Here is a 27,885-nt window from a genome sequence, read left to right on the forward strand (position 1 = left end):
CAGTAGACTGGAAGTCCAGATCCCCTGGGTTTCCAAGGCAAAAGCACTATGTACTGTATCTTTTTAAGTTTGTGTACTGTGTTCTCCCTTGTCCACCTCGCAGTAAAGTTATCTGATGGTTATGAAGCCTGTTATCACCAAAAGCAGTATTTCTTTGTCCTTTACCACTTCCTTCTCTCCTCCCCCAGTGTCAACATGTCCGATCAAGAACGCCTGATGAACTCGATGAAGAAGGTAGTGAGGTCTCTGCTGACACCCGTCAAGGAAGGCCTCACCCCTATTGAGTTAAACAAAGAATACAAGTCGATGATAGGAGAGCCACTTCCGTTTCGTGCCCTGGGTTACCGTTCTGTCATGGAGCTGGTGATGGATATGCCAGATGTTGTTAGCATCTGCCCTAGTGGAAATGGCAATACTGTCCTCAGAGGTGGGTTTTGGATTAGTCTGGCAAGAGCAGGGAATGCCAATAACTTGGGGAATAATGTTTGACAGGCATACAGGGAGTTTAGGCTGGGTGGTTCAAGAAAGAATGGAACTTGGCCATAGAGCTGCCTATTGTAAATATGTCCTGTAGTTTGATTTTTGTGGTCCCTCCGAACACAAAGCAGTCAAGGGCAGGCATCCCCAAACTTCGGCCCTCCAGATGTTTTGGACTACAATTCCCATCATCCCTGACCACTGGTCCTCTTAGCTAGGGATCATGGGAGTTGTAGGCCAAAACATCTGGAGGGCCACAGTTGGGGATGCCTGGTCAAGGGCATTACCTTGCATTTCCCAGCAGAGTGCGGTTTGTTTTACAATAATGCCAATTCTTCTGCAGTATTGTGTCATGGTGACACATTCCCCAAACATGGTTTAAATATGAACCAGTTTTTAAACCTAAAAAGATGAAATCTGCATGTAAGTATTTTTTAATGTGTTTATGTTGCAGGGTATAATGCACTTAGACTTCACTCACAGGGTTAACAGAATTAAGCTATTCCCACAACAAATATAAGGTACAGATTTGGACATAACGTAGCCTAAGACATCCTGGCTACTTTCAATTCTATGTATATAGAATTTTTTTGGGTGTGTGTGTGTGTGTGTCATGTTTGATGTATAATGTCTACCTAACGAGCCAGCACTCCAGGAGAAAGCACACCATGCGACATCTTCAACAGAATTTATGGTTGTGGGTGTTTCCCTTCACATACATAAAACACAAATACTGTAGGCTGGGGTGGGTGATTGGGTTGCCTTGATGTTGGTAAGCAGGGAAGTAAGTATAGAAATGGAGGGTTGTACATGAGATTAAATTGAGAGGTGTGGGAGCTCTAATATCCTAGGGAAAGGAGGATCTTCTGGTCTGAACAGCTGGGAAAATACCTATGCTTGCAAATCTACAAATACTGTGTACTAGTATTATGATACTAGCTGTGTTCCTTTGGCAGTACCATTTTCTTGTAAGAGGATGGCAAGAAAAAGGGAGGAGGAGAGGAGAGGAGAGAATGGTAATTTTCTGTGTCAACATGCAACTTTAACCATATGGACTTCTCCTGTCTTTTAGCTATTCCAGATGAGTCCACTGAGTTGATTGCAAGCTTGGTTGCCAGACAGAAAAGCAAATCAAAACCATATTTTTCCAGGGGAAAGCCAAATTTCTCTTTTCAAGCCAGATCTTGTTCTGGTCTGCCTCAGCCCCCCCGAATTTCTCTGCCCCGGCGGGGTCGGGTTCCTCCTACTCTGCCAGCTGTGGTAAAAAGTGAACTGAAGGAGCTGCTGAGATCTTCACCTGTCCTGCTTTCAGATTTTGACAAAGCCTTTAGTCGGCACTTTGGACGGAAGTTTGAATTTATGCGTTTTGGCTTCTTCTCTATGTTAGAAGTGCTGAATGCAGCTTCAGATATCATCACAGTTGTACAGACAAGGGCAGGCTCCTTGTTGACGCTAAAGCCCTCAAGCAAGAAAAATCCAGAAAAGTTGCCAGAGTGTAAGTTTATGTTTGCTTAAATTCAGCTCTAGGAGAAAATAGCTCTTATTTGGCACCTTCATTTAGTTGAGATTCCTGCATTGCAAGTTGGACTAGATGACCCTTGGGACCCCTTCCAACTCTACAATTCTGTTTGCTTTACCCAATACTACCTTGCAGCCTTATGGTACCTCTCTACATTAAACATACAAACTTCTTCTGCCCCAACGTGTAGATAAGTGTCCCTCTCAAGGAGTAGTATGGCTGTAAGAGATGGGATCACAAATAAAGGAACTTTGAGAAACCCAACTGGTACTGGAAGATGAGTAGCAGTGGGTAGAGTTAATTCCCTTCTGAGAGCATGTGCTCTGTCTTGCTCTTTCTCAGACAGCAGCCAAGCATGAGAGTGGGAATAGTGGGGTGATGCAAAGATGGTGCACTTCTATTAAAAAAATCTTAATGTCTACTATTCATGTAGAATTTTGCACCCAACTGCAGATTGCACACAGTTGTGGACAAGAATCTACAAATAAATTATGTGCTCACTTCTATAGGTAGACAATTGATTTGTTTTTGTCCCAGGTGCCAGTAAGTAGAGTAAACTTGGAAAAAGGTTATGGTCTGAGGTTCAGAGAGCTTGGCTTTGTTAGTGCAAAATTATGACCAAATTGCCAAATATTTTCAGTAGCATTTGAAACTGAAAACCATGGTGAAATACCGTCATTGGGGGGGGGGGGAAGGAAGTACACCCTCTTTGAATTCCGTGGTTTTACATATGAGGACATAGTAACAATCATCTGTTCCGTAGCAGGTCTTAAAATTAGGTAAATACAACCACACATGACATATCACAACATGTCATGATTTATTTAACAGAAATGAATCCAAAATGGAGAAGCCTTATGATTCAGTAGCTTGTAGAACAACCTTTAGCAGCAATAACTTGAAGTAATCGTTTACTGTATGACTTTATCAGCTTCCCACATCGTTGTGGAGGAATTTTGACCCACTCTTCTTTACAACATTGCTTCAGTTCATTGAGGTTTGCTGGCATCTGTTTATGCACAGCTTACTAAAGGTATTGCCATGGCATTTCAATTGGGTTGAGGTCTGGACTTTGACACTAGACCATTGCAACACCTTGATTCTTTTTCAGCCATTCTGTTGTAGATTTGTGGGCGTGCTTGGGGTCCTTGTCCTGTTGCATGACCCAGTTTCGGACAAGCTTCAGCTGTCGGGCAGATGGCCTCACATCTGACTCTAGAATACTTTGGTATACAGAGAAGTTCATGGTGACTCAATGATTGCAGGGTTCCCAAGTCCTGTGGTTGCAAAACAAGTTAAAATCATCAATCCTCCACCACTGTGTTTGACAGTTGATATGAGGTGTTTGTGCTGATATGCCGAGTTTGGTTTTCGCCAAATGTGGCACTGCATTTGGGCCAAAAATCTCCACTTTGGTCCCGTCTGCCCAAGGGACACTGTTCCAGAGTCTTGTGGTTTCTTCAGATGCAACTTTGCAAACCTAAACCGTGCTGCCATATTCTTTTTATAAAGAATAGGCTTTCTTCTGGCAACCCTTCCAAACAAAGCATACTTGTTCTGTCTTTTTCTGATTGTATTGTCATGAACTTTAACATTTAACATGCTAAGGCCTGTAGACTCTGAGATGTAACTCTTGAGTTTCTTGCAATCTTGAATGTTTTCCACTTTTGAATAATCTTTCTCACTGTGGAATGATGGAATTAAAATTGGTTGGATATGGCTTTATAACCCTTCCCAGTTTCATGGGCAGCAATTATTGCTTCTCTAGGAGCATTGCTGGTGTCTTTCCTCCTTGGCGTTCTGTTAAAACACACCTGAATGCTCCAGACCAGCAAACTGATAAAACTTCAGCTTTTGTAGAGGTGGGTACACTTGCTGATGATCAATTAAGCAAGGACATTTGATTAGCAGCACCTGTCTTCTACTTAGCCCCTTAATTCCTATGGAAGCAGTAAGTTTTTCACAAATAGCTCCCCCATTTTGGCTTTATTTTTATTACATAAATCATGGCATGTTGTAATACGGCATCTGATGTTGTTCATCTGAGGTATTTACCTAATTTTAAGACCTGCTAAGGAACAGATGGTTCGCTGGGACACGGGTGGCGCTGTGGGTTAAACCACAGAGCCTAGGGCTTGCCGATCAGAAGGTCGGCGGTTCAAATCCCTGCGACGGGATGAGCTCCCGTTGCTCGGTCCCAGCTCCTGCCAACCTAGCATTTCGAAAGCATGTCAAAGTGCAAGTAGATAAATAGGTACCGCTACAGCGGGAAGGTAAACGGCATTTCCGTGTTTTGCTCTGCTTCGCCAGAAGCGGCTTTGTGATGCTGGCCACATGACCTGGAAGCTGTACGCCGGCTCCCTCGGCCAATAATGCGAGATGAGCGCCGCAACCCCAGAGTCAGTCACGACTGGACCTAATGGACAGGGGTCCCTTTACCTTTTAAGGAACAGGTGGTTGTTATTATGTCCTCATATGTACAACCACATAATTCAAAGAGGGTGTACTCCCCCCAAAAAAAGACACTAAGTATTCATGAAGGCTCTGCATTAAGCTCATTCTTCCTTTCTGCTTTGTCAGTTAAGCAACATGGTGATCTTTGTTCTAAGCCTTGTGCACTTGAACTGATGAGTGAGTCGTCTTGTATCTGCTCAAACATGCAACTGATAAATAAAACAATACAGTAAGCGGTTTTGTGCTGTGCTGTTGGGTTATATTGAGATTCCACTGCTCTTGGAGGTGTTCTTGGAAATGAGTGTGAACCTTCCAGCATTGCCTACCTAGGGAAAACGGAAAACTGTCACGTGAAATCATGGCTGTAAACCTTTTATTGGCTTTATTTAGGGAAACCCGTGATTCCATCACATAAGACAAAGCAGACTTTGCCTACTACTCTGCCAGCACCTGCAGTGAAGAAATCTTCAACCCCTGCCCTACCTATGGATAATCAAAATCCATCTCCAAGCCAAGAATATGATGCTTTAGTAGTAGAGTTGAAACCGGTGGAAACCCCATTAGTGAGAACTGATGACAGGATGAAACAAGTAAGTAATAGAAACATTGCACTCCAAAGGTGACTGAACTAAGGGAATATTTAATTAGTTATTATGAGAAAATGAGAATCCGTATGGACACATTTCATTTTGTTTGGTGTCTTAATTAATACACATTGTCCCTGTGGAAGGATTTTAAACCTGAGTTCTTAAAGATGAGAAAAGATCTGCTTTAAGCTGGGTGAGGACAGAGGTTGCCAGCCTTCTTGGTTGGGCCAGTGGGCATATTTGGAACCTGCCAGTCATAAAATGGCTGCCATGGGCACTTGGCATAATTAGTGATGTTAAATTCTCGAGAATATTCTTGATTAATGAGGTGTGTACATTTAAAGCACCTGAGAAGACGACACAGAAGTTACAGTTTGGAGAATATTCTCCGGAGAATTTTCTAGCAGAGAATATTCTCCAGAATTTTCTCACCTCCCATCACTAGGCATAATACAACATGGCATCTGGGGTGTGTGTGTCTGTGTCTGTGTCTGTGTCTGTGTGTGTGTGTGTGTGTGTGTGTGTGTCATGACACACAATAGCTGCCATATCTAAAAGAGCAAAAATGAAGACCACAGAATAGTGCAGGCATGCCCCCTCCCCCATCAGTGGGAATTGCTACTGTACTCTGAAAGAGAGAAGCTCAGCTCCTCTTCTCATGGTTACCTCCCAGCAGAATAGCAGAATATGTTTCTGCAGCAAATGCAAACAGTTAATCAAAATGACTGTCACAGCAAGGAAAATGTAAATACCGTAGGACGAAAAAGGAGTTTTCCAAAGGAATGCTCACTGAGTGCATAGACAATTTGTTGATCTGGGTGCTTCCACACTAGACATTTGGTGTGGCATTGCCGTGCCTTTTTCACTCACTTTACTGGGCACACTTGTTATGCTGTCCTGTGGTTTTTCTGTATTTTTCAGACTGCAGAGGAAGATCAAAAAAACAGCGCAGTTTCTGTAGGTGTGGATAGCCTTGGTGCTTCTGTTCAGTTTATTTATTTTTTAAAAAGGGGTTTTTTTGATGTGTGTAGTGACTTTTGGAAGATTACGCTAGTGCCATTCAGCACCCCTTCGCTTTTCATCCAGACCTTTTCTTTTGTTAACCAGTCTTTTAATTAGCACTGAAGAGCTTTGTGTAGGCATTTATATTAAAATATAAGTATTACTAAAATAGATCTTTTAATGAACAAATGTTCTAAAGCTATAGCTATACAATTTTTTAAAATGAACCCTGCTGCCTTTCTTGTCACCACTATTGTAACAATGCTTTTGCCCCCCCTTCAATTTAAACACTTACATTTCCATACAAATGTTAAATTACTTGTCATTTTGGCATTTATTGAAGAGTACAATGGACAATTAAGCTGCAGTGAATGCTCTTAGTGTTGATTATTTTATTTTTTTGAAGGATCACTTAGACTTTTATTTTTATTTCTTTTTGCTGCTCAGACAAATTAGACCCTTCCAAACCACAGCTGCTGTGCTACATGCACTGTGTGGGCAGAACATAAAAGGATGAAGACACTGGAAGCGCACAGTGCCCTTGATAGTGTGGAGAGTTGATTGCTCTTCCATATATAGCTCACTGCAATTATTAGCTCTAGGAACTGCCTTTTGGGGAAAACAGCTGCAAACTGCAGAGGTATTTGAAAAATCAAGGCAGAAGACTTCTTGCCTGACTCAATCAATGGATGGGAGTTCAGTCGGCAGTTATTGCTGCAGTCCTGTCCACCTTACCCTATACCACTAAAAATGTAAGCTTGTGTCCAGTGACTTAAAAAAGAAATAGCAGCAGCATGGACTACACTTAATAATAATAATAATAATAATAATAATAGTTTATTATTTATACCCCACCCACCTGGCTGGGTTTCCCCAGCCACTCTGGGCGGCTTCCAACAGAAAAATAAAATAATCGATTAAACATTAAAAGCAGCGCTAAACAACGCTGCCTTCAGATGTCTTCTAAAAATCTGGTAGCTGTTTTTCTCTTTGACATCTGATGGGAGGGCATTCCACAGGGCGGGCGCCACTACCGAGAAGGCCCTCTGCCTGGTTCCCTGCAACTTGGCTTCTCGCAACGAGGGAACTACCAGAAGGCCCTCGGTACTGGACCTCAATGTCCGGGCAGAACGATGGGGGTGGAGACGCTCCTTCAGGTATACTGGACCGAGGCCATTTAGGGCTTTAAAGGTTAGCACCAACACTCTGAATTGTGCTCAGAAACGTACTGGGAAGATGCTCAGAAACGAACTGGGTTTGGTGGTTGAGGGCACCTTATTATTATTTATTACCTGCCCTCCACCTAAGGTCCCAAGGCTGGTTGCATCATTACAACCTAGTATTACAAACAGGTGAAAACAACTTAAAACCACAGAAATAATGTGGAACCTAAAAATATACCTCTCAACTTTGGAAAGGCAGGGTAAAAATCTTCAGCATTCCCTAGAAGTCATATAATGAAGGTGCCAGATGCACCTCTGTGAGGAGTGAATTTCACAGCTCGGGCTGCCATGGAAAATGCCCTCTACTGAACCACCTTCTCGCTCGCTCGCTCCTGAGGGCGATGGAGCAACGAAGAGTGACCCCTCTGCCAGTCTTACCCGAGATTCTGTAGGGAATGAGGTGGTCTTTCAGGTATCTGGACTGAATTGTTTAGGGCTTTAAACACTAATGTGAGCACCTTGAATTGGGTGCATAACTTTTTTTTCCTTTGGCCTCCTGCAGAGGAGGACAGGGTTATCACTAAACAGAAGCTGTTGTTAAAAGTCGGTTCCTCCAGTTTTCGGATGCTTAGAAATTACTGAAAAGGTTGAGTGTATTGGGAACTATTTTGTCCAATTATGTCATTCCTGGTAGATATACAATATTATGTATATTTTAGATGTAGGTGAGAGGTCAGGCTGTGTGAGGGTGAGCAGGAAGAAGAGGGCACCAAAGGGGTGTGTGTGTAAAGATTCAACCTGCTGCTTTTAAAAAATGGAACTTACTTACAATATTTGTACCAATCCTATCATGTAATCTTGATATGTAATCTACCATTAATATATCTCAAGTGATTGTTGCGTAGTGTTCACAACTTTCAGTGTGAAGTTTCCAATGTAAATGCCACATTCATATGAATGAATGCCAATTTGTATGCACTAGCTTTCCCTCTCACTTTTTTCATATCTGTGGAATCTGTTTCTCAAAGCTAGAGAAGGAGATGCAGATAGCACTTTCCCAGAAAGGACCTGGAGGGACAATCAGCTCAGAACTTAAGGAAAAAATAAAAACTGTAAGTGTTCACAATTTAAGGAACTTAGGTTGATTTTTTTTAAGGCAAAGGATTGTTTTAGACATGTCATTAATTAAAACTATGCAAAGAAGCCTTTGAGGAGCCTTAGACACATATTTCTTGCCATGCTGCCCACATTTTTCCTGGTGTGAGGCATATGATGATTTGACCACTTGTCTGAACTGGCAGACTGGCTTGTGCTTACTTTGCAAATCAGGATTGAAAACGAAGGAAGAATGTCTGAATTAATCATCTTAAAACCCAGCCTGTGTGCCCCTCTCCTTGACATCTTATATTCCAGAAAACTTGGGCTGGATCTAGACACATCAAAGAAGCGTTTCAGTTTAAAGTTTAACAATTTAAAATTGTAAAGGTTTAAAGTTTAAATTTAAACGGAAAACAGGTAGAGAAAAATGGGACTCCACATCGCCATCTGGTGTCACAATGTTATATCACACGTACAACACATACCGGTATAATCACTTTTTTAAAAAAACAGTCTAGCTGAGTCCTGGGTGTTTTAAAGAAAAAAAAAAGGGAAATCATATTGCATTTACAGTAGCTGTGTATAGAAAAATAAACTTTTGTGCCTGTATACTTTTATTTTGCAAATGTTTTCTTAGATGCAAGATAAGTGGCTAGTTAGGGGGTATTCTGTATTGTTGTAAATGTTTGTTTCATGCACAACATTCTTATCGGCTGTTTAGACTGCATGACAACTAATTGTTGACTTTATGTTGTTTGTAATTTAGATTGTAGTGCAGCATCCCGAAGGATTGCTTATTTCTAAGTTACCTGGTGAATTTGAGGTATGTTTCCTCCTTTCAGAAGTTGCTTTTGCTCTTGTCCTTTTCTGTGTATGTTTCTACTGAAACAAATATTGAAGCCTGAGTCAGAGAGACAGACAATAGCTCAGCATGCTAGACCACAGTTTGCTTGGGCTCGTTCCAGCTCATGCACACTCTTCTAAATCATGGTTCAGCACATTAGTGCACAATCTACAGCCCTAGACTTAATATTATATAGCCTTTGGTCTTGTAGGTAACGGGTGGTGGGAAGAAGGGGACCAGGGGGGAAAGTGATGGTTCCGCCCTTAACAGGTTACCTCTAAGGGTATGTGGCCCTCAGCAGAAAAAGCTCCTGGTTTGGTTTTATTGTTGCCTCCCTGTAATCTTACTCTACTTTTGGGGGTGGGATGAGGGAAGTTCTTCTAATCTTCCTTTTCTTTTGCTTAGATAATCAAAAATATATTATTCTAATTTCAATTTAGTAGGCTAAAATACTGTTCAGCATAGACCAAAAGTGAACAAAACAGACAGGAAATTTTACTGGGTTATATTCTCTGGGTGAAAATGGAGATGCTTTCCAGTTTTTATAGACCAGATTCAAAGAGATTTCCTACGAAAAGTTTGAATTCAATATTTTCCCTTTTCTCCACCCCACCCGTTGCCCACCCATTTCCTTTTTGACCAGTATTTTAGCTTCCAAAAAGTACCTATTTTTATTGCTTTTAGTATAGCTATTGCAATTCCAAAGGAATAATATTGCAGGACGTCCTTTTTGCTTGGATTAATCAGATTTTCTTTACATCTAGCTACATTTTAAAGAAATACTGGCAGTAAAGAAACTAGGTTTCTTAAACCTGATGGAACTGGTTGGTGCCCTTAGTGATGTTCTCCATATTGAATGCAAAGAAGGGGAACAAGACTGGCGCATCTTTGACATTGAGTCACAGCGCTTAAGAGATGGTAAGTGGGGAACACTGCATTTGCAGATACTTCCAAGGTGGCAGGTTGGATTGGGTTCAAACAAACAAATAAACAAACTGCTTAACCCATGCCATTTGATAAAGCAAATTTGCAATAGACTATAATACATACCAAAGGTGTGTTGATAGGCCCCTATTGTTTCCCCCTTGGCACACAATATATTGTTGCATGCCATCCCAGTTTCCAAGTAGTGTGAGATTCCAGGGGTTTCAGGTGCTTACCAAGGTTCGGTTTCCTTGGAATGAGGCACAGTGGAGATTGTGGTGTCTTTATAACATGTGGTTTAGCTCAGGCATGTCCAAACTCCATTTTTGGGGCGTAATGCAGTTTGGGGTAAAAATCATACAAAAAGCTCAACAATGTCAATCCTAAAAAAAGGATAACAACTTTGGTCGGCCCTCACAGTCCTTCACCATCAAATCTGGCCCTCTTTGAAAAAAGTTTGGACACCACTGTTCTAGCTTCTGTCTCACATGACTTAACACTCTCCACTCTGCCTTTGTCCTTCTAACTACCCACGAGTTGAGGAAGGGGCCTCCACCCATTTTCTGTATGACACAGAGCCCCTTCCTTTGTTTCCTTAAATTAATTACCCAGGCTACCGCCTCACCAGGAAGTCGCCAGTTGCTTGCGTGCACTCTGTCTGATGAGGGTGCTTAAGCCTGTGTGTGTGTCCCAGTAATGTGCCAGTTGTTCAACTGGAGTACAGTAGAAATTGGAGTTCTTGGTAAGTTCAGAAGTAAACGAAAAATTACAAGAACTCTGGCCAGAAACATCAGGACAAGGCCCTGTTTCGATGAATCATTACAAAGATTTATGTTAACTTTTACATTCCAGCTGATGAAGAATCATCGAAACAGGGCCTTGTCCTGATGTTGATGTTCACTGGAAGTTATCCTGAATAAAACTTTGTGAAGATTTTTTGAAATTATCCTTTCTGGCCCGAGTTCTTGTAGTTGTTCAACTGGGGCACAAGCCTGAAAAAGTTGATGCCAGCTATGTAGAGGCCAGAAGTGTTGTGTGTGTGCATTTTGTGCACCCTAGGGGCTGTTGTAAGTGCATGCTTTTGTCAATAAGGAATTAAACCACCAGCTGTGTGTCCTCCTTGGCTGAGTGTGCTCAGGATAATAGTGTCCTTATAAGTGGGATGATCTGCTCCAGAATATTTGGCAGGGGTGAAACAAAGGTGAACCATGGTTGCAGCTTGTACTTTTAGCCCTCAGAAAGGATGGCAGATTGCACCTTGTTTTACTTTTCCATCTTACAGATCCTTCCAAGGTGGATCCCAAGAAACATTAAACTATATTTTTAAAAATTGCACTAAACAATATCAACATATCAGAGTTATCAAAGCAGAGAAGGGGCATAGCTCAGTGGTAGAGCATCTGCCTTGCAAGCAGAAGGTCCCAGGATCAGTCTCTGGCATCTCCAGGTAGGGTTGGGAAAGAAGGGAAATCCAAGAGAACCACAATCAGTTGCAGTGTGGGCAATACTGAGCTAGATGGACCAAGTAGATGGACTCAGTATATGGCAGTTTCCTATGTTCGTATCAAGGCTCTTTTCACAGGTCAGGGGAATGTCCAGCTGAGCAGGCTCTGAGATGGTCTTCAGATGCCTCCCTCCCTCTTATTAGATCCTTCCTAATTTCCTGTGATGTGTGAAAATGCATTAAGTATGCATGCTTAATAGGCTGCTTTTATTTTTGAATTTAACACACTTTCCCCCCCTTTTTTCTTTAGGGGGGAATAGCAGCCAAGTAGGGGAAGTTTTGAGCAGAAAAGCAGGCCAGGACCCTGATTCAGAATGGGAGCCTATTCCAATTGGGCACTCTGGTTGGTTTTCCACAGGTGTGAAAATGGCAGGTGAAGCATGTTTCTTTAAAACATATAACTATTGTCATGTGTAGTTTGGCCTTGCCTCTGTGATGTATGATTCTTGAATGAAAACTTCCTCCTTTGTGCTTGAACTTTGGGAACTGCCAATTCAGACTTTTTAAAATGAAGGTTGTGTGTTTGCCTTCTAAACACAAGTTTCTGTTGTTGCTAAACATAAGTATCTGTTGTTCCTACAGATGAGCATGCAAGTGATAAGATTGCCCAGCGTGACTCTTTAGCACATGAAGAGATGCCGGATGTGCATGAGCCGCTCAGCTGGAATTTTCCTCTGGAGGAGTCTAAGGCTCCAGATGTGAAACTTAGTGTAGTAACGAAGATGACGACACCGGTAGGGTGACATTGCCGTGGTTAACAAGTAGCGTCATATTTTACAACAGTTGGATAGATATCAAGAGACAACTAACAGTGGATTGTATTTATTTTATTTTGAAATCAGTTGTTGTATATAGCAAGCAAGCAAGGAAGCAAGCAAAGATGTTTATTCGGCTTTACGCCCATCATAAAACACAACAAAACAAATCAAATAAAACTGCGGACTTGTACAAACCACAAATAATATAACACAATTCACAGCTCACAAGGACAAATATTAACAATTCAAAAATCATATCTTAAAAGTTTAAAATATTTTTTTATTAATTTTTCTGTTTTACAATTTAACATACTCATTTTACCTCTTTAAGATATCAGAGATGCGACTTCTTCTCTTTCCCTGGTTCATTTTACATACGGTATCATAAATCCCTGCATATTTTACAGAAACTATACCTTTCACTATTCCATTATTGCATCCATCAAAACTTACTTACATTGTTGGATTTCTCTTAATGCTGCCAGCGTTTTCAGCTGTACACAATTCTTTCCCATATATTCAATAAACGTTTTCCAATCTTCTTTAAACATATGCTCTTCTTGTTCTCTTATTCTATATGTTAAGTCTGCGAGTTGTACATATTCTGTCAACTTCAGTTTCCATTCTTCTTTAGTTGGGAACTCACTCGTTTTCCATTTTGAGGCTAACAAAACATGGGCCGCAGCAATGGCATACATAAATAACCTTTTTTTGACACCTGGGAATTTCAGTCTGAATTATCCCCAACAGAAAACAAATATTTATTCACTTGTTACCAAAATTAGATTTAAGGTTTTCCTTTAACCAGCAAAATTAAAATTTGGTTTATTGTTTAATATACTAGCTTTGTTTATTTAATTATTACAGTCATACCTAGTGATATGTCCGCTTCATGTTGCGTCTTTTCTTTCAGGTTACAGACGCGCCGAACCTGGAAGTCCCGGAACGGGTTACTTCCAGATTCGGCGTGTCCGTAACCTGTGCGCATGCGTAGAAGTACTAAATCACGCTTTGCACATGCATGGAAGCGCCACATTGCATCACGTGCATGTGCAGATGCGGCGCTTCATGTTGTGGCCTTTTCATGTTGTGAACGGGATGCTGGAATGGATCCCGTTCACAACATGAGGTACCACTGTACTTGCTAACAGAATTTGCAAGCCATCCTGCAATTTATGTGCTCAAGGCAACTCACAACAACAACAAAAATTAAAATTAAAAACCAAAAGTACAATATAGTTTAAGAATGCACATTTTGTCAGTAGGTTTTAGGTGAGGTTCCCTGGGAAGATAATTCTACAGTGAGTACTACCACTGAGATGTAGCCAAGTATCACATCTCATTTGGGGTAGGACTTCTGAGAATATCTCTAAATCTAGGTTGGTAGGCATGTGTTGCGAGTAAGGGTGCTTCAGGTACCCTTAAAGGTCCAGCACCTTCAATTGGGTCTGGGAATAGTCTGTGAGCCAGTGAAGACGACAAAGCATTGGTGTGATACACTAATTTCATACAATCTCAATTAGCTTTCTATCAACCAAATTCTGAAGTAACAGAAGTTTCCAGGCTATATTCAACCATAGCCCCACCCCCCACAATTAGGATTTTTCCCTACCTCTGTCTCTCCCACCTTTGTTTGTTTTTCAAAAATCTGTCTGGTTTGCATTTTAAAATTGTTTTATGAATGTTCATTTACATTGTGTTTATATTAGTTTGGTGATATTTAAAGTTGCTTTGCAGTGTTTTTGCCTGGGAAAATGGAATATAAGTATGTAAACACGTAAGTAAGTGAGGAAAATGTGAGCAAGAGAGGCTTTGATGTTTCAGCAGAACCATGTCATCAAGGAATTATTCACTGAGGTTATGGAAAACCAGGAGGGGATGTAAGGAGTAAGGGCTGTCTGTGTGGCACTTTTTGTTGCATGTTAGGGCATCCAGACTCATTGCTGTTGGGATGGAGACTTGGAAGACTAGGAAAGCATTTTGGATTCCTGTGTAGTCAAGTACCTGGGATTTTCCAGCCCTGGAAATCTCTTGAGTGTCCTGGATGAATCTGTTGTACTGCTTGGATCAGAATGACTTTCTTTTACCGGTATGTTTGCAGCACCTGCGTATGGAGGATACTCACATTATTCAAGAGATCATGGAAAATGAAATCCCACCAGATGCTGTCCAGGACAGAAGCCTTTATAGCCTTCCCCAGCTGGACACCAGTGCTTTAGTGGGACTATTTGTGGAACGCATTGTCTCTCCTTCACAGTTCTATGTCCGACTCTACAGTGCAGAAACTTCTGAGAAGTTAGAAGACATGATGATGGAGATGAGGTAAGGATGAACTTAACCATTTCTGCCACGTGGTGGAGATGTCTGGGCTTTTCGTTGTATATGAGCTAGGATTGCAGGGAAAAAGAGAACCCAGTTTGGTATCGGGTGTGCTTGTGGTCTGTTGAAACTCATGTGCAAAAAATTTACCCTGTTTCTTGGGAAGGGCATTTGATGTATACATTTCAGTGTGCATGGTTTTCGTATTTTATTTTATTGAAGGAGCATGATAATCAACCGGACAGAAAACCCTCCTAAACATCAAAATAGGTCTGAACAAACAAATGGGTTTTAAGCAGATGTTTAAAGCGTCCAACCAATGAAGTTTCCCAGATCTCTTTGGGTTGGTGCCATCTTGTCAATCCCCTCCAAACGCCTGGGTGAATAGATGCATTTTCAGCTGCCACCCAAGCAGTCTATGTAATCAGAGGAAGAGTCAGTGTTCACCTGTCCTCCAGTTGTCCTCATTGCTCTGCACACTCAGGCAGGGAAGAGGAGGGACAAAGTCAGTGCAGTGCAAACACTAGTGTTTTCACTACAGCCCCCTTGCCCCTTTACCTATCTGCCAGAGTGCAACAGTGACATAAGCAACTGAACATCAGATGAATCATAGAATCATGAAATTGTAGAGGTAGAAGAAGAAGAATGTGCTGACCTAAATGGCCTCGTTCCTGTATACCTGAAAGAGCATTTCCACCCCCATCGTTCAGCCCAGACACTGAGGTCCAGCGCTGAGGGCCTTCTGGCAATTTCCTCATTGTGAGAAGTGAAGTTACAAGGAACCTGGCAAAGGGCCTTCTCGGTAGTAGCACCCGCCCTGTGGAACACCCTCCCATCAGATGTCAAGGAAATAAGCAACTTTCTTACTTTTAAAAGACATCTGAAGGCAGCCCTGTTTAGGGAAGTGTTTAATGCTGTATTGTGTTTTTAACATTCGGTTGGGAGCCACCCAGAGTGGCTGGGGAAACCTAGCCAGATGGGTGGGGTATGTATAAATAAATAAATAAATAAATAAATAAATAAATAAATAATAAAAAAATATTTAGTCCAACCCCCACAATTCACAAGTGTCCCCACCCTGTCATCTGCTACTGGATCTGTTTCTATGCCAGTTGTGTCTCAGGAGTTCTATAGCCAAGGTGCCACCACAGAAAAGACCCTATCTCTGGTCACTGTATGGTGTACTTGTCCCATCAACAGGACCACAGGGATGACTTCTCTTGCAGATCTCAATGCAGATTAATAATGGTATAGGGATATCTGAGACTCAAAAGTTTTTTTAAGACTTTAAATGTCTGCTACTTAGACATAGGATTATACTGTTAGTGACCTACTTGGATCCTGTATTTCAGACGATGCTATTCTAGTAAACATGTAGCTGACCGATACATCATGCCCGAAGCCTCAATCAATTCTGGTCAGCTTTGTTGTATAAGAAATTCGGAAGACAAATGGTGGTACAGAGTTATCATTCATCGAGTGCTCAATGACCAGGAAGTGGAAGTGTTTTACCCGGACTTTGGAAATACGGGGACTGCCCAGAAATCCTCACTGAGGTTTCTGAAGTAAGTAAATCGCGTGCTAGGTAGGGAATGCTTTATGGGCTGAAAACTGGTGGATGGTGAGACCTCTTTCTCTTCTACTCTTACTCTCAGAAAAATTAATGGAGGATAAAATTATGTTCTGCCTCCATTTTCAGAGGCACTCTGCTCCTGGATATGAGTTGCTGCACTCAGGTCCTGCTTGCAGACTTCTCAAAAGCTTCTAGGTGGCCACTGCAAGAACAGGATGCTCATTAGAAGGGTCATTGACTTCATTCAGCAGAGCTGACTCTTATGCTCTCATATGCAAATCTCATGCACACATCCTTCCTCTCACACACAAGTCCATTCACTCAACGTTCTTTTCACTTTCTCTGTCTCCCTGTCTGCCTACTCCCCCCACCATCCAAGGCTGATTTCAAAGGTAGCACTTACGTATCAGTTCCCACATCTTGTCATCTCATACCTAAAATCCAAAGTTCTTTCAAAACTGACTTGTCCTCTGTCAGAAACAGTAAAATAACATCTGAGAACCCATCAAATGGATAGGCTTTAATAGTCTTGTTCTGTCCAGTGCATCTTCATAGTATGAAACATCATGCTAAACATCATTTAAGGCAGTAAGAAAGGCTAAGATTTATTTGGGCTACAATTTCCTCATTGTCCTTCCTGCTCCTACCTCCTAAAGACCATTCCTGCTTTTACCATCCTTCCCACCCTGTTTAATTCCTAGCCTTTTCAAGAGAAAGGTAGGGATGCAGACTTAGAGGTTGTACTACACTATATCACTAGAACAATGCTCAGGGCCGGCTCTAGGTAGACCCCCTACCTAAGGAAATGATTATTTTTCTCCTTACAATAAAGTATAGCAGAAAAGTTGTCCAAATATAAACAGTTAACTTATGAACCCTCACAATAATTTCATAATTATCTATGTATTTCTAATAGTATAACCAAATCAGTAATTTTTTGATATAAATGTAAAAACTTCTCTGAAAATTTATTATACAAAAAATGAAACCTTCCTCTAGTTGTAAATGTTAAGGTGATACCAGCAAGAATAAGTCTTTCTGTAAAAACACACACTATTTAAATCAAGTCTTACTGACTAGTGATTTAAATCGTGATTTAAATAAAATCCACCTTGGTGTGGACTAAGTCTTGCTTACTTTCTTTTGTGGGAAATGCCAAATGTCAGTGCTTTGTTCATAATCCAGTTTGATGCAAGACTACTTGGCTTGGGGCAGCAAGTCAAAAGTGGCCCTCTGAATTACCTGCATGTGCTGAACCTTGTTCTTGTTGCAGGTCTTGTTATGCAAGGCTTCCTGCTCAAGCAATTCCTTGTTCCTTAGCTTGGGTGAGACCTACAGAGGTATGTATGCATGCATGTATGTATGTATGTATGTATTATTTTTTCAGCTAACCTTATCCTAAATGTTTGGGAACAACTTAAAAATAAAATGGCTTTTGTTTTCTCTTCTTGTTTTAAAATAACGTATGTGTTCATTTGTTTACGGCACATTTTTTACCAATGTTGTAGCATTTTTATGTTGCATCCAAAAAGTGCTCAAGCTTTGGCAAATACGGATGGAAATCTCATAATGGTTAGGTATTTGCTGAGACTGCTTCTCTTCACGCCCTACATCTAGTGGATGAGTGAATCATAGAATTGGAAGGGACCCTGAGGATCATTTAGTCCAACCCACTGCAATACAGGAATATGCAGCTTTCCCACATGGGAATTGAACCTGCAACCTTTGCATTATTAGCACCATGTCCTAATCAACTGAACTACCTTGTTGCATATTATTTGGCCTGTAAGGAGCAACCAAGGGTATACTTGTCAGTTATATCTGTATATTACAAGATGTTAGGGAGGAAGAAGAGTCATGAAGGATTAAGAGCAATGATAAGAACAGAATTTTAAAGTTCAGAAGGTGGAATAGCTCAAAGAATAAGTGAATAAGACAAATGTATAGCTATGTTTTGGGAAGTAAAGATAAGAAATAAGATTTGAAATGATATTTTGGGGGGAAATCGAGATACAAAAGAAGAACATGAAAAGCAATTTGAATGTATCAAGACTAATCAAATAGAATCTGATGTGCAGAGCAAATGAAATTAGTTTTTCAACTCTGCTTGATTTTGTACCTTATCCTTTCTTTATCAAGAACAATTGGACCGCCAGTGACATACTTGAATTCCAAAGGTTGTGTGGTCTGAAGCTGCTTGTGGGAGTTGTAGATGAATACATAGATGGAATCCTTTACCTCTTCCTCTGTGACACCAGCTCTGACGAAGATATCTACTTGCACAATGCACTGAGATTAAAGGGCCATGCATTAATCTGCAGAGAAAACTTTCCTTTCAAGGTGAGGGCAAATATTTGCAGGGGGCACTAAGGGAAGGTTAAAATGGATAAGTATATTTTAAGGGCATGAGGTTCTCAAACTGATTTGTGATAATGACCCATTGAAAACTGAGGGGGGATGGGGATGTCTCAAGTCTTTTTAGTGCTAACTAAACCAAACCAAAAAAATGTTTGTATCTGTCAGAATGCACACTAAATATTAAGTCTGTGGAAGGGTGATAAAAAGAATGACATGGCATGCTTTTTTTTTTCTAAGAGAGCACCATGTGAAAACATGTGGAAACATAGTTTGATGCTTATAGGTTTGCTAAAAATCAGTGACCGAAATCTGTCACTGACTTGACAGCCATCTGTCAGGAATGCTTTGATGGTGTTTCCTGCTTGGCAGGGGGTTGGACTGGATGGCCCTTGTGGTCTCTTCCAACTCTATGATTGATTCTGTGATTCTAAAAAAGCCCACAGGATTATTATTATAATATTTAATTCAATTGCATTATTACATTTTTTAAAAAAACTAGTTATTTTTAGTTAATTTCTAGGTTGTTAAATATTTTGAAAAATGAATTTTATTTATCGCTTTTCATTTTGCAACAATACATACAAATTAACAAACCCCAAAATAAGACCAAATCAACTTTCCCCCACCCCATTCGTGGTTCTTTTGATTTATCTCTACTTCTGCATATCCACAAAATGCCTCAATTGTTTGTTTCCTGTAAAATTTCCTTACGTATTCTTTACTGTTCATTTTAAGTTAACCCTGCTAAAGGTTTAAGTTGTTTACAGTAACATTTTAAATAGTCAATAAATGCTCCCCAATCTTTATTAGTTTTTTCTCTTCCTGATTTCTTCCTGTAAGTTTGGCCGTCTCCACATATTCCATCAGTTTTATCTACCAGTCGTCCTTGGTTGGAACTATTTCCTCTTTCCATTTCTGTGCATATATTATCTTGGCATCTGTCATTGCATACATAAATAGTTTTTTCTGATATTTTGGTACCTCTTGGTCAGAATAAAAGCTTCTGGTCTCTTTATAAAATATATCTTCAACACCCCCCCCCCCAGTTCATTATAAATTGTTTCCCGGAAAGCTTTCACCATCTTACACGGCCAGGTTAAATGAAATCTAACTCTAGTGAGTTTATGAAACTAAGGCTGCGTACACCTGTTTGTAGCACAAAAAAGCAGCTTTTCTGGATCCAGAATTGCTCGTGTGTGTCTTCAGCATGCTGCTTTCAGTCTAGATTGATTCTAGATCCTACCATCCACAAGGATAGGTGTGGTTACTTGATAGGCATTTGAACCCAGCCATGCCTTTTCCTTCCTGCACATGCCCCAGATAAAGAAATAAAGAAGTGGCAATTGTGATTTTGGTATAATCCACAAAGTTATACCAAGTACATACCCACCTACCTATTGCCAGGACTGTCTACATCTTTTTTTCAAAAGGAAACACTGAGATAATGCAGAATCAATCTGCAACAAAACTTTTATTTTTTTCAGGGGCAGAAAATACACAGTTGATCTAGATTGTGGGGAGAGGCATGCTACATAGAAAGAATAAGGACTCAGTTGCCATTGATTCCAGCAGCCAAAGTTGTAAGGAGATAGAAAATGAGAGTAAGCAAGCACCTGGAAACCCTGGTTTGCTTTTTCTAGGTTTCAGAATCAAGCTGGCAGGTGCAAAACATTTCTTAGTGTTGGTCCTCTTGACTTTTAGTAATGTTTTGAAATACTGTACTGCATATGAGTTTTTGGTTTCATATTACGGTATCTTAACATTGCATTGGCAAATGACTTGTAAACTACTTTGGTAAGAGTTTTTCTTTAAACTGTATACAAATTTATTAAATAAATAAAATTCTTCATTCTCCTGCCTTTAACAGAATTTCAGAGAGCCATGGTTTTCCACATTGTATCTGAAACCCGGTCCAGAGCAGCAGTCTGGTTCGACGAAAGCAGAAACGCCCTTGCTTAAGCAGGAACCTCTTTGTGACCTTCCAGAAGTACCAGATTCAGGGTCTTGCTATAATAAAGTGCTTTCCCAGGTGGAGATTTTTGAGTTTTTCTGTCCCCCCATCCCCACCCCAATCTAGTATTCTCTTCCTGTCTTTAACTCTTCTAACCTCTCCTATGCCAGAAAACTCAAACCTTGTGAATGCAACTTTTAATTTTTTTAAAAAACTTGTTGTTTATATACCCTATACCCGCAGCTCTCAGGGCGGTTCACAGGATAAAATCAGTATGTTAAACCACAAGATTCAAAATAAAAACAACAACAACCACCCAATAACCTCAACACATTCTGAAAGGGCATAGGTTGTCAGTCAACCCAGCTAAAAACAGTTAAAACCTTAAATTTTTTTTAAAAGGAATTTAAAATAAGAAGCAGTACTCTCTGCTGGGCGGCGGCAGTCCTTGTGAAGCCTGCCAGGCCAGGTGGAGAGGCAGAACCGATTCAGTTAATTTTGAAAATCGGTCCAGACTAATTTAAGATCCTGGTGGCATATCAAGAGGCCAGTGGGGACATACCACCCTGCTGCTCCTGTTGGATTTCTTGATGGCTGCCAATACTTTTGATATTGTAGGTTACTTCAATAGGGGTTGAAGTTACTTTAGAGGGGAAAGTTTTGATTTATCCTAATAAGCCTTATAAGTGAATGAATAAATGAAAATTGTGTTTAGTTTTGATTGCTGTTATGCTAAAAATTCAAGATGTACCAGCAGATGATGGGGGGTGGGATGGATCCTTAAGAATCTCACCTAAATATTTTCCACATACTGTTTAAAATAATTCCTTAATGATACAGAACATAATTCTGTACTGTGTTGAGGATTCTGCCCCCCCCCTAGTTTTCTGCCTTTTAAAGCTTTGAATATGAATATAAGGGTGATTTTGTTTATCTTTAATTTCAGAAATGCACAGATACATTAAAAAAATTAATTAAAGAAGCATTGATGTTGCATCTGTTGAAGTATATCCAAGCAGTTAAAATAAGTACATGAGTAAAGTAACAGGGAAAGAGTCTCCAAGACCCATTAGTTCATAATATGGGTAAGGGAATCGCTTTGATCCTAGATGCCATTCTAGTTTCATTTGGAGACCTCATCAAATACCTTCCATTTATTTATTTGTTTAAACAAGGATTTAATTAGGACAACCTGATCCCACTAACATTTAATTTAAACTACACTGCAGTGTACGGGACCCAGGTGGCGCTGTGGGCTAAACCACTGAGCCTAGGGCTTGCTGATCAGAAGGTCAGCGGTTCGAATCCCTGTGACGGGGTGAGCTCCCGTTGCTTGGTCCCAGCTCCTGCCAACCTAGCAGTTCGAAAGCACGTCAAAAAATGCAAGTAGATAAATAGGAACCGCTACAGCGGGAAGGTAAACAGCGTTTCCATGTGCTGCTCTGGTTTGCCAGAAGCGGCTTTGTCATGCTGGCCACATGACCTGGAAGCTGTACGCCGGCTCCCTCGGCCAATAATGCGAGATGAGCGCGCAACCCCGTCACGACTGGACCTAATGGTCAGGGGTCCCTTTACCTTTACACTGCAGTGTAAAGGGGTGTGTGGTGAATCAAGCCTCTTGATGCCGGCAGCTGTTTTGCATGGCAATGTCCCACCCCCACCCCGGTGGAAGTAAAGGACACATGAGACATCAATTGAGGTTAATGGGCAGAAAAGGCCACAACTTCATTGCTTACGGATGTTGAGCAGTATTGGCTTAGGCATTGGTCCTTAACTGGCTATATCTGACCCCTACCCGTGTGTTGGTAGTCTGGGAAGGGTTAACGACCAGCCAAGGAGCCCAGTGATGCACATCGACGTGGAACTCTCCCTGGGGTCACCAACAGGGGCATGCCTTAGGCCCTAGCCTCCATGGGCTTCGAGCAGGGCCACGCCCCCAGAATCCTTTAACGGAATACCACTCCCATTTTGGGGGGCAGGTGATGGCACTACCTCCCCTCCTCTTGCCTTCAGCATTAATATTCCAATACCTAACCGCCCAAACCAATAGTTGTGACGTTTTGCTATGAGGTAGGTGAAAAACCAAATGGCCAGTGCCAGTTTGCCAATTGGAAAAAATTCCTACCAGGCCCCTCAACGGCAACCAACCGAGGTCCATAGCAAGGTCAAGAGAGAAGACCTAAAGGGTGGTTGGGCGGGGAAAACTGATGCAGCTGGTGAGCGGGACAAAGGGGGGATTTCCCGCCCGTGCTCCTGCTTAAGAATTGCAGGACATGCCTCCAGGCCGGCCGGATTGGCCAGCCTGCAGGCAGGGCTGGCGGGAAATTCACCTATCGCTCAGAGGCTGGGTACCCCAACCCTGCGTGCGTGGCTGGGTCGTGCCATGCCCGCAACCCCACCTCCTCTTCAGGGTGGAAGTGGCTTTGTGGGGTGGCCAATATTGCTGGTGAGGAGAGTACCTCTTGGGAGTCCTACAGCAACTCATGTGGCCCGGTGAGATTCGAAAAGATGGGAGTGAGTAACTTTAAAAGGACTGGCTGGCTGCCTTGCTACCTCCCTCTTTTCCTTCTAGCAGACAGTTTTGTTTTATCAGCCAGTGAATTGTTTAAAACAAAGCATGATGAATAAACATATTCCTTTTAAAAGTTGATGGTACTGTAACTTGGCCCTGAATCATTTTCTAGGGTACAGCAGACTCACGCTCAGACCCTGAGATGCCACTCCTCGAGCCAGTATGTATGTGCAACGAGATCTGGGATGAGAACTGGACGCCTCCCAAGCATTATGAAGAAGAGGAAAATGGCGATACTTTGTCCCCTGACAATGCAGTGTTTCCCCGCCATTCTTCGAGTGATGAAGGGAATGAGGAGGAGACTCAGCACAGCCAGGAATTGACACAACAGGTGGTGGTTGTTTAGTGTTGATGGGAGGGAAATGGTCAGGTGGGTTGTTGGTGAAGTTGCAAAGCCTTTTCATATCCCTTAGCCATCTTTCTAGCCCGTTTATTATCCCAAAGTCTGAGACCAGAGGCAATGCTCTCCAGCATAATAGATTTATTTATTTAAAAATTTATATCCTTCCTTCAGGAAAAAACTTAAATTGGCTGACATAAAAACTGAAAACTATAAAGCGTCAAATACAAAAATGAATAAAGCAAAAGCATCAGACCCCAGGAACAAACATAAGGCTACACAGCAGATATATCACAAGTAATTTAAGCTTTAGCCAAATGCCTTTCCAAAAGAGTCAGGCTTTCACCTGAAGGTGTACAGGGTCAGGTCTTGGCAGTCCTCCTTTGGGAGGATGTTTCATAAAACTGGTACCATCATTAAAAAGGCCCCGCCTTCTAGAAGACTTCCATTAAAATTGAGTTTCTGAGAGCCAGTAGATCAGAGTGTGGATAACTGATTATAAAGTGTGGATGTGGCCAGGTCTAGTTTCTTGTTGAAAGCAGCCCTGCTGGAAAGGCATATCTAATCCAGCATACCCAGCAAAGGTGTGTCTATTCCAGCCCATAAGCAGGATATGAGGATGGTAGCATACTGCCTCTGATACTGGAGATGGGCCACAAACTTCAACCCTAACAGCCATTGATAGCCTTATATTCCATAAATGTGGAAAGGGCACAGTAGGAAAAGTTGGTGAAAAGCACTCCTACTTCCTGCTGTCATCTGCACTGGATCAAGAAGTATCCCAAGGCTGCAAAACCTATGTCTTGTCACGGGTAAGGGTTACAGTCCCATCCATGACTGGCTGTATCTTCCTGCTCCAACTTCCCCCACCCTTCAACAATAGTTCTGATTTCTTGTGAATGTAACTTCCCATGTCAGCCTTGGTTTGGTTGTTTTAGTTTTTTATGTGTTTGTCTCATGGAGTTATTTAGGTTATATGGATAAAATTTAATGCAAATACTTTTTTAAAAAAAACCAAAAACTCCAGTATTTCTGTCTTAAGTGGATTAAGTTAGTTTTCCGTTTCCAGTTCTTCATTGAGCTGGCATGGCATTGTCTGCCTAGGATCTGTTGAAAACAAAGAAGAGTTCACAGGGTGGGGGCAGGGCGCAGGAAATACCTAAACCATGCTAGTAATTTATTTAGAGCAGGGGTGTCCAACTTCCAAGAGACTGCGAACTACTCCCACTATAAATTAACTCCCACTATAAATTAACTCCCATTATAAATTAAAGTTCTTTTTTCCTTAATTTTAGTTATCCTAACAACTTTTTTCCTGCCAGTACATTTTCTGAACTATGTTCAAATTACCCCCTCTCTTGCTTTTACTGTCAATGAGCATCACTTTGGGGGGAGCCCTTTTGCTTACAAAATGTGTAACACATTTTTTTTGCAGAATGTGGATATTTCCATTCCCGTTGAGAGAACAAACTATCCGAGTCTGGAACCCCTGAACAGAAAAGTGGAGTCATCTGGAAGAATGGAGGTAAAGTCATTTCCGTTGGCTTACCTTGTAAACTTGATTTCCGGCTTTAAAGTAGTACAGATGAATTCCATTATTAGGATGGCATGCATGGTTGCATGACTCAAGTTATATTGTCAGACCCTACATATTTGTTGAATCTTGGAGTGCTTGTGGAGAACCCAGGGATCTAATGGGGACCTGCAAGTCTGCTTTATCTTTCACTTTATCTGACTGCTTCACATGTTGAGTGTTATTGCCTGGCTAGCATGTGTCCTTGAACTCTGATCATTCCTCTTGTTTCCCTGGATGGAGGCTAGAGAGAAGTGCATGTGGAAACTAGCTCAGTGCACAAATACAGTATTTTCATTTGTTCAGTTTCACCTCTGGCCCTGCCCTCCAGTGGTTGCCCATCCCTTCCAAGAGCATGGCATAAACATTTCCTCCACCCCTTCTGAAAGCATCATTGCTTCCAAGAAAAGAACCTGTGAGTCCTCTGCTAACATTCTAGGGGAGGTTTTCCAAGATCAGAGGTGTGGCTTTTGAGCCTGCACAACTATTTCATTGCTCCAGAATGCTAGCTGTGTTGTTGATCTTGCATTTTCAGCCTCTTCTTATCTGTCTCCTTTAATGGTGGTAGTTAACCAGGAGTGGGGGACGCGGGTGGCGCTGTGGTCTAAACCACAGAGCCTAGGGCTTGCTGATCAGAAGGTCAGTGGTTTGAATCCCCATGACGGGGTGAGCTCCCGTTGCTCGGTCCTGCTCCTGCCAACCTAGCAGTTCGAAAGCACATCAAAGTGCAAGTAGATAAATAGGTACCGCTCCGGTGGGAAGGTAAATGGCGTTTCCGTGTGACCCGGAAAAACTGTCTGCGGACAAACGTCCTCTCCCTCACCCAGTAAAGCGAGATGAGTGCTGTAACCTCGGAGTTGTCCGCGACTGGACCTAATGGTCAGGAGTCCCTTTACCTTTACCTATCCAGGAGTGGGTTACTTTTCCCACTAGCTTGAAAGGCAAGGCTATGAAAATGGCTTTGTGCTTGGTCCCATTCTGTGGGAGGAGGCTCCCCCCAGTCCCATCTTGCCTGCTGCAAGGTAGTTGGGATTTTCCAGCCCTTTTGAACTTTTATTTATTAATTGTGCTAGCAGCCTGATTCAGCATTTGTTTACCTTGACAACTTATCTGGCCCTGATGACAAGCTTCTGTCACATTACTGCTGTTTGCCCCATGGAAAAGCAAACTGGAACTGACTGTTTGTGTATGAAGGAAAATAAACTCTCAGTTCCTTTCAGTGGCCTGTGACAGTGGCATGGGTCACATGGGTTTACTTTTGCCCTAAATCAGGTTTCTTCCCTGTCCATTTGACTACAGGCAAGAAACACTCTTGGAGCTACAACTGATTCTTTGTCACAAACGCTGCAAGAGTTTTACATCTCCATTGTCCATCCCAAGCAATCAGCAGAGGAGAACAAATTAGATTTGGATCTGAACAAATTATCTGGCTACGGTTCCCAACCACTTCCATCACCATCTGCCATACACGGTACTTGTGGGCTGCTTAAAGCAAAAACTGTTCGAGTGCATAATCCGGCTACGTCTATTAATCCCGTTTTAAGTAGTATCCTTACTACTCTATTGACATTAAACTGCAAGTCCTAAGAATGTCTGTGCAGAGTCCCACTTGGAGACTGAGTGGAGAAATGGACACCTCATTAAAGTTGCAGCAGAAAGAGAAGTGTGGAACCCTTACTGCCTAAGTGCCTTGAATGCTTGCTTGTGCACAGCATATCCTACTGAAACGATGTGGGAGGATCCTGCAGCTCATATCGAGGCACAGTTGATGCATTACTGCACCCACATGGGAGCTGCTTCCCGTGGTTCAGTTTCACAGTATTCCAATAAAAATGTGCCTGCCTGGCATCCTCACTGTCGGTTTTTAGGTACCCACCTAAGACATTTCGACTTACTCAGGCTTTTGGTGCCTAAATTAGCCTCTACTGTGCTGCTCATCTTTTAGTGGGGGTGGGGTAGGACTTGCCCTTCTTACTGTATCATTGAGTGAGCATTTTAGGAATTTTGTATTGTATATTGTTTTTAACTTCGTTTTTTAAAGTTGATTTTATCGGTTTTTATTTTCCTCTATCTGTTAAGTAACTTTGAGATGTTTTTGTGTAGTGTGACTAACAAGTGAAATAAAAAGTGGGGATGGGACTACATTGTTCATGGCCCAGTACAGTTTTTCTTCAGTCAAGGCTGGCCTGAGGCAAAGTGAGGAAACCGCTTTAGGTGGCAGGATCTGCAGGAGCAGCAGATCCCGATCTAGATGTTTATTCCTGATGTAGATCTTCATTCGCCCCTTCTTCCATGGCCGGGGGTGGGGGGAGTGCCATTTTGTGCTTTGCCTCAGGTTCCAAAATGTCTTGTAGCCAGCCCTGTATTCTCTTGTCAGGGAGGCACATAAGTTGCCACTCCCATGTGGTTCTAAACGGCAGACATTATCGGAGAGATGTGAGGAGAAACCATGGGAAAGCAGAACCTAAGCGCATACTATTAAAGTGTGACTTGGCCCATGGAATTTCCCTGCTGATTTGCCAGATCAGAGAGCCGAATCTAGATCCTGTGAACTACATAGCCCAAGGTCACTTTTTCTCTCTTTGCTGTGCAGGAAATGTTCCTTCGGAGAGGAAGTTGGATGACGCCTCCAGGACCCAAGTAATAACCCTGTATACCGCTAACAGCTGGCCTAACCAAGGGGGCACAGGTCACAATGCCTTGGTGTTCACTGCCAAACTTCAGGGTTCCCCGGCATCCTGTGTCGCTTGCAGCCCTAGTGTAGCCCTTGGAGCCTCAGCACGCTTAGCTACATCTGGTGGCTTTTTCTCCTTTCACCTTAAGAAGATGATGATATGAGGAAAGCCCAAGGTGTGGCTGGATGTCTGTT

At 41.9% G+C, this 27,885-nt stretch overlaps 1 protein-coding gene across 1 annotated transcript; it reads left to right on the forward strand.

The window, feature by feature from the left end:
- Positions 1 to 195: 195 nt before the first annotated feature.
- On the forward strand, positions 196 to 27,854 carry TDRD5 (tudor domain containing 5). Its single transcript, XM_035123127.2, has 16 exons — positions 196 to 427; positions 1,550 to 1,972; positions 4,841 to 5,040; positions 8,231 to 8,314; positions 9,067 to 9,123; positions 9,909 to 10,062; positions 12,155 to 12,306; positions 14,432 to 14,652; positions 16,002 to 16,214; positions 17,496 to 17,562; positions 18,362 to 18,562; positions 20,448 to 20,609; positions 23,216 to 23,434; positions 24,879 to 24,968; positions 26,316 to 26,487; positions 27,610 to 27,854. Exons 1-16 carry the CDS (start codon positions 196 to 198, stop codon positions 27,852 to 27,854), a joined length of 2,892 nt encoding a protein of 963 aa, XP_034979018.2.
- The last annotated feature ends 31 nt before the right edge of the window (positions 27,855 to 27,885 follow it).

This window comes from Zootoca vivipara, chromosome 7 (genome assembly GCF_963506605.1).
Source record: "Zootoca vivipara chromosome 7, rZooViv1.1, whole genome shotgun sequence".
In the NCBI taxonomy this organism is placed as follows: domain Eukaryota; kingdom Metazoa; phylum Chordata; class Lepidosauria; order Squamata; family Lacertidae; genus Zootoca; species Zootoca vivipara.

Bases quoted from the DNA above. Each gene is read 5' to 3' on its own strand.
- TDRD5 (XM_035123127.2), top strand. From the start codon at position 196: ATGTCCGATCAAGAACGCCTGATGAACTCGATGAAGAAGGTAGTGAGG. The intron at 9,124-9,908 runs GTATGTTTCCTC...CTTTACATCTAG, and splicing joins AGTTACCTGGTGAATTTGAG to CTACATTTTAAAGAAATACT. The intron at 18,563-20,447 runs GTGAGGGCAAAT...TGCCTTTAACAG, and splicing joins GAGAAAACTTTCCTTTCAAG to AATTTCAGAGAGCCATGGTT.